Raw genomic sequence first — 13,155 nt, forward strand, 5'->3', positions numbered from 1 at the left:
TTATCTTTATAATAGGACAACGCCGAAGAGTAATACATACCCCCAATCTGCTTTAGTAGAAAGAGCTGACGACCGTCGTTTTTGGTGTAGTGGTCGGATTGGATTAATAAGGAGCGGCTGAGATAATTGTCAGCGAAGGTGCAACTTTTGATCAGAGAGTTCCAAGACTTGCACACTCTTGTAAATTTGATTACAGATTTGACGGGCAGCCTCGGCAAGATTTCGGCTAAGATTTCTTCATGAAAGTGATCAACCGACGTTGCTTTTTTACTTCGACTTCCCAAGTCTACGTTCCCATCCATTATTTACAAGAGATGCCGCGATGAAAGAGTTGGTGATCAAGGGAGAAAATTTTGGTGATTTATAGGATAGGGCAGGTAAAGTTACAGGGCTTTCATGAATAACAAGGAATTGGGCTGGGGTGGTGACTCTATTTTCGCTATTTTTTAGGAAGAATTTATCCCTCTTAAACTCTAGCAAAACTCAGGAATTCTCTATCCTAAACCCTAAACTCTAAATTTTTGTAGAGATTAATTAGAAGGGATAAATTTTCTCCTATATCAATTCGAGATAACACCAACACATAAATATATACATGATGAGACAATTACAAACACAATCCCTTAATTATCTACATATTATTTCCTCTTCTTTTAGAAGGAATTTGATGGACTATTTTTCTCACAGGTGTGTCAATAAACTGGCATGGACATGCAAATAACAAATATTCAACATTACACATTTTTTTTTAGTAAACCAACAAAATGAATTGAGAGTAGTGGAGATGTAAGGAATCGAATAGCTTAGGAATGGGAAAAAGTATATTCGAGCATGCCAAATGTAAGTTGGGAAGAAAAGCATAAAAACTAGAAAACAAAAGGAGAAAGAAAAATTGTGTAACCCATTGTTCTTTGCATAAAGGTGAGTTTTTGCACAACAGAAAGATTGCACTTTCGTGACCGCAAGTTTGAGCTGTGCAAACAATCTTTTTGCAAAGTAAGGGTAAAACTGCATACGATATACGTTTCCCCGACTCTCGTAAAGGAATGAGCCTTAATGGTTTGGGGTTGCCCTTTATTGTTCTTTGCCTGCTGATACTTTAGAAAGTAGGGATCCATGCAGTTAGCCAATTGATTAGTAGGAAACAACATTGGGCTGGCTAAGTAAGATGAGACTCTCTATAAAAGGATTCATTGATGGGTAGCCATCTAGAGCAGTTGCAGCCATTTCTTTTTCAGTCTTGAAATCCACCACTATTTCCCGCCAATCTTCATTCAACAATCTTGTCATCACCAATTCATCACAGCTATTGAAACCAAGAGGGATAGGACATTATCTTTTGAAGAATACACTATTGTTATCTATATTTGTTAGGTACTCAAGCCCAAGGGAAGAGTCCAACCCAAAAACTAGCCTGATAGGTGGGAGGACCCCAAGGACTTAAGTACTACTACACCATTTCTGGTGTAGCCGATGTGGGATCATAACATCACATCCCCCTTCGGAAGACCCAACGCCCATGGCAGCCCTTACTCTGGTGGCTTTCACTCTTAACGGCGGCGCACCCTCTAGTCGTCCCGTTAAGGTAGCCCTTTCCAGGTCGCCCCCTCCACAGGGTCGGGACTCGACGCCCATGGTGGCCCTTACTCTTGTGACTTTCACTCTTAACGGCGGCGCACCCTTTAGTCATCCCATTAAGGTAGCCATTTCCAGGTCGCCCCCTCCGTAGTATCAGGAACCTAGGCTCTGATACCAATGTTAGGTACTCAAGTTTAAGGAAAGAGCCCAACCCAAAAGACTAGCCTGATAGGTGAGAGGACCCCAAGGACTTAAGTACCACTACACCATTTCTAATGTAGCCGATGTGGGATCATAACAAGATTGGTCCACGATTTCACCGCACTATATTCTTTCATGACCCATAAATGAAGCCTAAAGACAAAATATTCTCTGTTGTCAATCTGAAACAAGGCAACAGAGACTCTCTCCATATCTTAAAACGAAACATGGGCAACCTGTTTTTCCAAAATCTTCAGGCATCGCGATCTCGTGGAATAATTCAATGCTGAAATCAAACGACACCATGAGATGCTCGGGATCTCTATCACGAGGTAGAATCCAATGCATAGCATCAATAAAAAAAATTAATCAAGAACGACGCTCACAAATAAGCAGGAAAAACAGAAGTTGCAGCAGCACTAACACATGTCCAACGTCCCTTGGCCAAGGAGTAAACCTCGACGCCCAACAAAGAATTCCTCACAGTAGCAATTCTCAAGACCTTGTAGTCATTGGTCAGAGAATCACAGCCAAAGAAATAGGTTTGTGCACCCTCAAAATTGTTCTTAATATTAGGACTAGGCAAAATCACATACATTCTGACTAAAGGGTTCCAAATTATTGTGGGGCATCTTTGTCCTGAAAGCCTGCTTTGTCCTGAAAGTCTTAGTTGTCAGCAACGCATATAAGCCCATTACGAGTTCCGACCATTGACAAATACCTAAAATAACGTTTTGATTTCATCCAAAATTGGTGGTTTGATAGGCTCGGTGTAACCAGATGCATGGCTAAAGATGTTCCCATTGTACGAGTAAAAACTATTAACATACTGCAGTCCATTCTTCTTTAGTAGAAGGAGTTGGCGTCGACCATCCTTGTTGTTTTCGTGTTTGGATTGTGTTAATAAGCGCCTGAGATAGGCGTCAATGAAGGTGCGACTTTTGATCAGAGAGTTCCACGACTTGCACACTCTTGTAAATTTGACTATAGATTTGACGGGCAGCCCCATCAAGATATCTGCTACGATTTCGTCAGGAAAATGGTCAACTGATATTGCTTTTTTACATGGACTTCTCAAGTCTACGTTCCGATCCATTGTTTACAAGAGATGCTGCCGTGAAAGAGAGTTGGTGATTAAGGGAGGAATTGGCAATTTATAGGTTAGGGTAGGTAAAGTTATAGGTAGGGATGGACAAATACCCATCGGTTAACCGCGGTTACCCGCCTATTTAAATTTTACGGTTACGGTTATAAGTAACCGTTTACCCGTGAAATTTAAACGGGCGGTTATGGGTATTAACCGCGGTTATAAACGGGTAACCGTTTACCCATTTATTTTATATATGTAAAATTAACACAAACCATGTTCCCTAACGAACAAAACTTTGATCAATGCTATTGACTATAGTGCATGATTTCTGTAGCTAATATAATATAGTTTTCCTTAACCACTTTAAATTTCATGGTTCATTATATATATCATGTTAATATTTTACATTCCGAGTTAAATAATCCAAGAATACTGTTTTTTAACAATTTTCGTAACCCAAGAATACTTAGCAAATTTTATATTACCTTCATTGTTAACAGCTAAAAATATCATCCGTAAACTATTATTTCAATTATTGGAATGGTATAAGGACTTAAAAAATTAAAATGCGGAAATGTATGATGAATGTACCTATAACGGTGTTTAATTGTTAGAAAAAGAAAATTATGACAAATTTTTCTTTTTAAATTTTCACGTTGTTAAAAATATACGTAGACGGATGAAAAAGGAGTAAATGGTAAAAAAGAAAGGATAAACGGGTTAAAAAATGATAAATGGGTAAACGGGTACTAAACGGTTATGGTTAAATGGGTACACGGTTATGGGTATGGTTAACCATTTATAAACGGTTATGGGTATGGGTATAGCCATTTAGGCAATTATCCAATGGGTAAACGGTTATAGGGGTATGAGAATAAACGGTTATGGATAAATAACCGCGGTTACCCATCCGCCATAACCACTGCCCATCCTTAGTTATAGGGCTTTCGTGAATAACAAGGAATAGGGCTGGATTGGTATCCTAAACTCTAGCTAAACCCAGGAAAATACCCTCTAAACCCTAAACTCTAATGTTGATGAGATAATAACACATAATATATATATATATATATATGTATATGTATATGCGCGCGCGTGTGTGTGTGATGAGATAATTACAAACATAATTCCTTAATTAACAACATATTATTTTCCACTTCTTTCTTATCTCATATAATGGACTATTTTTCTCACAGGCATTCCATGTTCTTCAAACCGATCAAGTAATGTTCAAATGATTTTGCAAGGGGCATTCCAAGCGCTCTTCGTCATGACTCATAAGATATCACTCGTTTTTTCTTTTTTCTTTTTTGGTATTTGTCTAATTTTTTTAATACAAGTGATATTTTACACTAATTTATACTGGAAAAATGGTGGAAAGTTCGAACCTACAACACAATGGGTTGTATAGTTCAATAATTTATTTATTATAAATCAGGTAAACATCTCATCGAGAGTTAATGATAATGAGGCTACAAAATGCGTCAAGGCCCTTCACCGTGCCTGCTTTTAGAGCAATTCCACCGGAGGACTTTTTGCCCAGCACCCAGCCAAATAAATAGGCCAGCACACAGGGAATCCCATCCAGCCGACCCAATTGCCCAGCACCCAGCCCAAGCCGGTCTCTAGCCCAGTCCAAAATTGACTGAGGCGTGGCCCGGTCCATCTAGCCGACAGGTGGGGTCCGCGGCGCAGGCCCACTCAGTTCTCAAAGGAGAGGCGACGTGTCACGCTATATGCCATTGGATTTCCAACGGCTAGTTTTTCTAGACCGTTGGATTTCTAATGGTAAAAAAATTTTAAATTTGACTTTTAAACTGGACCGTCTGATCACAGATCAACGGTCCTCGTTAATTAACTAAATTAAAAATTATTAAAAAATACATAAAATTAAAAAAATATATATTTTTTTATTTATAAATACCTAACCCTCATCTTCCACCTTACACCACATTTCAATATTTCTACACTTTCTACCAAAGCTTTCATATACTTTTTGTGTGAAAAAAAATACCAAAAAGCTTGTGGTTGAAGAATAAAGTGTATTTGATGAGTTTATGTAATTTCATTTTAGTGTGTTTTTTTTTATAGTTTATTTGATGAGTTTATGTAATTTTATTTTAGTGTGTTTTTTTTAAGTTTATTTGAAATTTTATCTGAAATTGGTTAAAAATTCTTATTCGAAATAAACTTAAAAAAAAAAACACACCAAATAAATGCGCTGGGTGCCAGCGCATTTTTTTAGGGGTGGAGATGCCTTGGCCTATTACTGTTCACTCCAGTCTATTACTGTTCACTTGAGTGGATAAATGCGCTGGGTGCTGGCACAAAGTCCTTAGGGGTGGACTTGCTCTTAGAGTAGTGACTGGTCGAGGCTAGTATCAGAATGTGGATTTGGAAATGAGTTGGCCTCGTCAAATATCACTAGTACAAAAAAAAAAAGAGACAAAAACAGTTATAAGTGTCACCAAACTTTAATTTAATTATTATAGTGCAACCGCTTCAAAATTTTAACTTATTCACGATAGTGCCAACCTCATATCTTTATGAAAGACGGTTCATTATGTGTTTCTGATAAAAAAAATTTTTAAAAAAAGATTGTAAGACCTTTTTCATTAATTTTGAATATCATTCCTGCACCACCTAAAACAGGATGTCTAATTACTCTTCAAGCCCATCTTTGGAAACAAAGAATGTGTAGCAGATCTCCGGCGTGGTTCTCATGGTTTCCATTGGACAAACTGGCTGGTTTGGTATTGCTGTGCTTTGAAAAAAAACTGCTGTGAGAATAAACGGCTGTGCTGTGAGAATAAACGGCTGTGAAATAAATCAGCAGAGTGTTTGGTAAACTTTTTTGTAAAAGTGCTTTTGAAAAAAAAAGCAGTCTGATAGTGAATCTTTTCATTAAAGGAGCATTGTAGTTCTGTGTGCTTTGAAAAAAAACCAGTTTTCCAAAGCTACAAATTGCAGCTTCAGCTTTTTCCTTTGATTTCAGCTTATTCTCACAGCAGCTTCCAAAATAAGTCCTTTTTTTTAAGTTTACCAAACACCAAAAATACTCCCAACCTTTTTTCATAAGGAAAACTAATGAAAAGGGCTTGAAAACTTTGAGTTTTAATGATAAGGACAAAATAAAGGGTAAAGTGAATAGTACCAGGATTGACTTTTTAGTATAAAAATGTGGTTTTTCGTTAAAGTGAACAGTACCGGGTGCTTTTCGTTAAAGTTCCCTTTTTCATAAGAGCTTTTTTTTAAATCACCTCAACCCCAAACTGGGGCTAAGAAGGGCACATTATACGCTAGGCCCGTAAAAAACGAATTAGGCCCGCGTATTCTGATTTGAAGCAAGTAAGAGTACAAAATCTTCATCAGACGGCTGACAATGTAAAGCTTCAGCAGCTCAACCATGGTGCAGAGATTTTTCTCGGTTGGGCAAATGGACCTCCAACAAAACCATCACTCCCACCCTATTCTGCTTCTCTCCGGCCCTCCTTCCTGGTATTACTCACAATTCCAACTCTCTGTCTCTCTCTCTCTCTCTGATTGCTTTCTGGGGTATCCTTTTTTGCAGCGGAAAGACCTCCTTATTATTCCAGTTTGCATTCAACTCCGCAATGGAGGCCGCCCGCGATTGCAAAAATGGTCAAGTGGTCTTCATCTGCAACCGACGCAGATTAGAGGCCAAACCCCCTTATCTTTCCCAGGTAGCTTTCCACTTCCTATGTTACCTGTATTTTTTAATCTGAGAAGCATTATATTTTGGGCCACTTCCCGCCAATTGGTTTTGGGGTGAAACCTCTACTTACGTGATTAGTAATTGCGTTAAAACTGCTCAGGGCGTTGATTCATCCTCTGAAGCATTTCAACGAATACAAATGAAGTAAGTCAAGAGACCCTTTAGAGAATGAACAATGGTGATGCAAAAAAATGGGATTTTTGAGAGAAGAAGTGATTTGTGTAGGTATGTGGACGATGAGGAAGGAATTAAGAAGTATTTTGCTGCATTTCATCTGCACGATACATTTCCGGTCGCAGTTGTCATCGATGATTTTGGAGCTTTCTTTGATGAAAGGTGCTTCCTTTCTTCTTTGCTCATGGACTTTCAAATTTTTACAAAGATTAATTCTTTTGTGCTTGCAATTGATTTGAAGGAGCTGCCAAGAAAGATATGGAAACCCACGAGGAAGAGACTTGGCAATGGTTCGGACACTGGCTTTGTGTCACAATGCCATGATCCATGCCAAGTGAGTGACTATGTGATTACAGTTGGCGACTTTATTCTCTCTGTTAGTAACATTTTGATACGATTTGATTTGGTATGGCAGTGAAACAAGGCCTTGCAAGCTTGTGTTATCAGATACACACCGCGGAGACTCCCCGCGGTTGCTCTTCATCTACAAAAGATGGGTTTCGACCATTTTTACAATTCAAGGTTGGTTTAGTTTAGCAGAAGGGGTGGTTATACATTATAAATTCATGTAGAACATATTGCCTATTATAAGCAGGGTTTTTCGTTTTTTCTTTTGGTATGTTGAAGGCGATGGCTCAGGATCGTTCATTGTAAAAGACTATAGCAATTCAGGGGGAAGGACTGCTAAGTACTCGTTAGCTCTCCAGAATCTTTTGCTAGTGGAGATCACTGAAGCAAGTGAATCGTAGGTGTATCGAATTTAGGCTCAAAATTGGTCCAGGATCCATTACTTTCGATCCGTGCATTATGTCAGAGTTAATATCTACTTCACCTTCATTAGTTTTGCTCAGTGTAAGTTCTGTAAAAATCCTTTGGGCTCTGTGATGTGCATTCACTGAAACACGATTTGATCTGTATTTTGATTTTCGAGTTTCCAGAAGCAAATTAGGTACATCTTTTGTTAGTTCAAATATATGGAGAACATACTGATTCATCAATTTATACGGTTTCAGAGAGTTTTAATAGTTTGTAACTAGAATCTTCCCACTGGGTTTAATACAGTTTCATGTACATAATTATTCACAGAATATTACAGTGAGCAGGAAAAACTGAGAAGAGACGAGAAAACATCCCATGGAGGAGCCTAGTTCTGTTAGAGTTCTATGGAATTGCAGAGCACAAAACCAAGAAGAAATCAATAAGATTTTGATTTCAATCAAGAACTCAAACGAAAATGGAGATGCGGAGAAGATGAAGAGCTCTGTGTATTTTCTGATTTCATTCAGCTATGACTGAAATGATTAATTGGCTACAAAACATAGAGTGGGGAAGTTATAGCCGTTTGAAGGCGCACTCCCACACCCATTACACAAACTCACGTGTATTTCACATGCTCACATATGAGTGAGATGTTATACTATGAGACACACATATGTTTAGCCTATTAGCTTTGATTTAATCTCAGCCTTACATTTCAAAACTAAGAGAAAAAAAAGGAGACATTGAATTACAATGAAACAGAACACAACAAAATACAAGGCAGCTGCAAGGCTTAAACATCAACACTCTCCTCTAAGCTGGCAGCTGACTTTACTCCTAGCATTTCTCTGAAATAGTTGAACTTCTCCTTTGGTAGTGCCTTTGTCAGGATATCTGCCATTTGTTCTTCAGATTTGCAATAAACAAGTTCAATCTCATTCTCTTGTATTGCATCTCTGATGAAATGAAATTTCCTGCTAATGTGTCTTGTTTTCTGATGAAACACAGGATTCTTGGCAATAGCTATTGCTGAAGTGTTATCACACATTAGCACAGTAGGTTCAACTTGTTCTTCCCCGAAGTCTTCCAACACAAATCTTAACCATTTGGCCTGAGATGTTGCTTCAGCAGCACTTACATATTCTGCTTCTGCAGTGGATAATGCCACTGTGTTTTGTTTAACTGATGCCCAAGAGAACACACCTGAGCCAAGATTGAAAGCATACCCTGATGTACTTTTCATGTCATCTATACTCCCAGCCCAGTCACTGTCACAATATCCAATAAGAACTGCTGACTTTCCTTTTACATATTCAATGCCAAAATCCATAGTACCTTGAATGTATCTCAGTACCCTTCTTGCTGTTCCCATATGTTTCTTAGTTGGTCCATGCATGAATCTTGCCAAGAGACTAGTACCAAACATTATATCTGGTCTAGTGGCAGTAAGATACAGAAGACTTCCCACCAATTTCCTGTATTCAGACTCATCTGCAGCTTCACTCCCATCATTCTTGCATAACCTTTCATTTGCTGCCAGTGGTGTTACCATAGACTTACAACCTTGTAGTCCAAATTTCTCCAGCAGTTTCATTGCATATTTCTTCTGATGTATGAAGATGCTTTTCTTGGTTTGAACAATTCCCATACCAAGAAAATGATGTAGCAATCCCAAATCAGTCATCTCATAATGCTGCATCATGTCGTTTTTAAATCTGTCAAGCATTGTGTCACTACTTCCAGTGTACACAATATCATCAACATAGACAGAAACTATGAGAATCCCTGACTTTTCAACCTTAGTGTATAAAGTGGCTTCATTAGGACTTCTTTTAAAACCTGCCTTGGTGAAGTAAGAATCAATTTCATCATACCAAGCTCTTGGAGCTTGTTTAAGGCCATATAATGCCTTACTCAACTTATACACTTTATCTTCCTTGCCTTGTATGACAAATCCTTGAGGCTGATCAACATAAACTTCCTCTTTGAGTACACCATTAAGGAATGCAGATTTTACATCTAACTGGAATAGTTGCCATTCTTTTTGAGCTGCAAGTGCAATCAAAGTCCTTATGGTGTCAAGCCTAGCAACTGGTGCAAAGGTTTCATTAAAGTCAATGCCTGGCTTCTGTGAATAACCTTTTGCAACCAGTCTAGCTTTGTTTTTCTGAATGCTTCCATCAAGGTTCAGTTTTGTTTTGTATACCCACTTCACACCTATCACAGGTTTGCTAGATGGTCTATCTACCAGCATCCATGTATTATTCTTCTCAATCATGTCTAGCTCAGCTTGCATAGCTTTCATCCAAGACAAATCTAGGGCAGCCTCTTCATAATTCTCGGGTTCCATAATGCATACATTACACTGTGCTATGACTTCATTTAAGGATCTCCATTTCTTTGGAGTAGAGTCATAGATCTGTGATAGATCAATGTTTGAGCTTGGATCATCAGCATTAGTATTCAAATCATCTAGTGAAGTATCAGAAATAACCTCAGGGAATACACTGCCATCTTGAACATTTGACTCTTGAGTTAGATCAGATTCTGCCATATCAGTAGTGATCGATACACTGGACTGTTTTCCAGAGCTGTCATCCCAATCCCATCTAGCACTCTCATCAAATACTACATCTCTAGACAATATAATCTTACTAGTGATAGGATCAAATAATCTGTATCCTTTCTCACTGGTTCCATAACCCACAAACACACATTTGTGACTGTTGCACTCAAGTTTGTGTCTTAAATTCTTGGGAACATGAACATAGCATACTGACCCAAAAATCTTCAAGTGAGCAATTCCAGGTTTTCTTCCACTATAGGATTCAAAAGGAGTCTTTTTATCCAAAGCCTTAGTGGGACATCTATTGAGGAGATACACTGCAGTGTGCACAGCTTCTGCCCAAAACTGGTATGGCATGCCCTTTTCATGTAACATAGATTTTGCCATCTCCACCACAGTTCTATTCTTTCTTTCTGACACACCGTTCTGTTGTGGTGTGTATGACATGGTTAGTTGCCTTTGAATCCCAGAAACATTGCAATAGTTACTGAATTCAGAAGACAAGAACTCACCACCTCTATCACTTCTTAGATACTTGATTTTGTACCCACACTGCAATTCTGTCATTGCTTTGAACCTTTTGAAATACTCCAATGCCTCAGATTTGTACCTCAGAAAGTAGACCCATGTCATTCTCGTACAATCATCAGTGAACAGAATGAAGTACTTGTTTCCAGCATTTGAGGCAATTTGCATTGGACCACAGATATCAGTATGTATCAATTCAAGTGGGAATTTAGCTCTCCAAGCAGATTCTCTTGGAAACTCATCTCTATGTTGCTTGCCAAGCATACATCCTTCACAGATATTCTTGGAATTTTCCAAGTGAGGTAGCCCATGAACCATTTCTTGCTCCCTGAGTTGCAGCACACTCCTTGTGTTTAAGTGCCCTAACCTCTTGTGCCAAATCTGAATGCAATGAGATACACTAGCTTTTAATGCTAGTGGTGTGGCAGGCATCATTGTTAAAGGAAAGCATCTGTTGCTAGTCATTTGAACCTTAGCAACCAGTCCATTCAAGTTCCAGCTATCAAAAATACAAACTGCATTACCACCAAATAGCAGATAGTAACCATGTTCCAACATTTGTCCCACACTTAGAAGATTTTCGTCCAAACCAGGCACTAGCATTACTTCTTGTATGTGCTTTCTTCCCATCTTGGTTTCAATGACTAGTGTGCCTATTCCTGCTACACTCACAACTTCACCAGTTCCCATTTTTACTTTTGCATTCAGATTTCTACTCACATTCACCAGCAAGCTTTCATTTCCTGTCATGTGGTTGCTACAACCACTGTCAATATACCAAGTGTTATTGACCTTCACCTGAGACACAGAGTTGCAAGCAAAAAATAATGTTCCCATATCATCAACCTGATTTGCATAGTTAGCCTTCTGCACCATTTTGTTCCCATTACAGTTTCTGACTTCATGACCAAATTTATTGCAATTTGTGCATTTAGATTTTCCTTCAAACCAGCACTTTCCATAGTGCAGTTTATCACAATGTTTGCAAGCTGTTTTGTTCGAATCGTGAGGATTATTCTGCTTAGAGATAAAATTAGGCTTAGTATCCCATTTTTTTTCTTTGTTCTTCCAACTTTTCCCTGATTTCTGTGTACCAGAGAACCCACTGGGTTTTTGAAACTTAGACCCAACATTTAGACTAGCAAATGCCTTTTCAGTAGAGTGATCAGTATGCATATCAAGTCTTTGTTCATAACCCTTCAGAGAAGCAACCACTTCTTGGATTTCAAGTGTTTCAATATCCTTTGAGTGTTCAATCACAGCACAGATAGAGTCATAACTTCTAGGCAAGCTTATAAGTAATTTTTGAACAACCCTCTCCCTAGATAGTTCTTCACCATAACTCCTCATTTGATTCATGATGTCAAACAGTTTAGTAAGATATGCAGATAATGATTCATCATCTCTCATCCTAGTATACTCAAACTCTCTGCGTAAACCTTGTAATTTCACATTTCTAACCTGTTTATCACCTCTGAATTCTTGCTGTAGGATATCCCAAGCTCCTTTGGAGGTTTCTTCATTAGAAATCCTTGGAAAAATCTGATCAGACACAGCTCCTTGAATCAACCCAAGGGCCTTAGCATCCTTCATTATGATCTCCGCAACGTTTGTTGACATTTGAGTAGCTGCATCCTTCTCCTTCTTTTCATCAGCTATCTCAGCCACAGTAGATGACTCTGGGATAGTAAACCCAGTCTCTACAAGATCCCAAAGTCCATGAGACCTGAGAATGGTTCGCATTCTGATATTCCAGAATTCATAGTTCTCGCCATTGAAAATGGGAGTACGAAGTTCAGAACTCATTGATCCAGCCATGTTAGACACAGATCTTCGATTTGAAGATTTAAGAAACTCGATTCTTCAGCGATTCACTGAAGAACCCAGAAAACACAGATTCACGCCCAGATTAAAACAATGAACCTGGCTCTGAGGCCATGTTAGAGTTCTATGGAATTGCAGAGCACAAAACCAAGAAGAAATCAATAAGATTTTGATTTCAATCAAGAACTCAAACGAAAATGGAGATGCGGAGAAGATGAAGAGCTCTGTGTATTTTCTGATTTCATTCAGCTATGACTGAAATGATTAATTGGCTACAAAACATAGAGTGGGGAAGTTATAGCCGTTTGAAGGCGCACTCCCACACCCATTACACAAACTCACGTGTATTTCACATGCTCACATATGAGTGAGATGTTATACTATGAGACACACATATGTTTAGCCTATTAGCTTTGATTTAATCTCAGCCTTACATTTCAAAACTAAGAGAAAAAAAAGGAGACATTGAATTACAATGAAACAGAACACAACAAAATACAAGGCAGCTGCAAGGCTTAAACATCAACAAGTTCACCCCCCTCTGATACTCTGGCTCACAAAATTCTCCTCCCAGATCATCACAAGCCTCCCTAGGAAAGACCCTGCAGCAATCATCAAGGCAATTAATCAGTTAATCATAACACGAAAACTAGAGATCTTAAACCATTTGAAGCTGAGTTTTACGAAAATCGATCGATC

The 13,155-nt window shown here is 38.6% G+C and overlaps 1 protein-coding gene across 1 annotated transcript; it reads left to right on the forward strand.

Annotated features, from left to right (window-relative positions):
- The first annotated feature begins 5,458 nt into the window (after positions 1 to 5,458).
- LOC103423900 (uncharacterized) lies at positions 5,459 to 7,802 on the forward strand. The gene is made up of 8 exons (XM_008361973.4): positions 5,459 to 5,613; positions 6,153 to 6,367; positions 6,441 to 6,573; positions 6,706 to 6,749; positions 6,831 to 6,941; positions 7,021 to 7,113; positions 7,195 to 7,301; positions 7,407 to 7,802. The coding sequence occupies exons 2-8, from the start codon at positions 6,276 to 6,278 to the stop codon at positions 7,526 to 7,528; spliced, it is 702 nt and encodes a 233-aa protein (XP_008360195.1). The 5' UTR covers positions 5,459 to 5,613; positions 6,153 to 6,275; the 3' UTR covers positions 7,529 to 7,802.
- The last annotated feature ends 5,353 nt before the right edge of the window (positions 7,803 to 13,155 follow it).

Source organism: Malus domestica, chromosome 13 (genome assembly GCF_042453785.1).
Source record: "Malus domestica chromosome 13, GDT2T_hap1".
Taxonomy (NCBI): Eukaryota; Viridiplantae; Streptophyta; class Magnoliopsida; order Rosales; family Rosaceae; genus Malus; species Malus domestica.

Bases quoted from the DNA above. Each gene is read 5' to 3' on its own strand.
- LOC103423900 (XM_008361973.4), top strand. From the start codon at position 6,276: ATGGTGCAGAGATTTTTCTCGGTTGGGCAAATGGACCTCCAACAAAAC. The intron at 6,750-6,830 runs GTAAGTCAAGAG...TGATTTGTGTAG, and splicing joins TTTCAACGAATACAAATGAA to GTATGTGGACGATGAGGAAG. The intron at 6,942-7,020 runs GTGCTTCCTTTC...ATTGATTTGAAG, and splicing joins GGAGCTTTCTTTGATGAAAG to GAGCTGCCAAGAAAGATATG.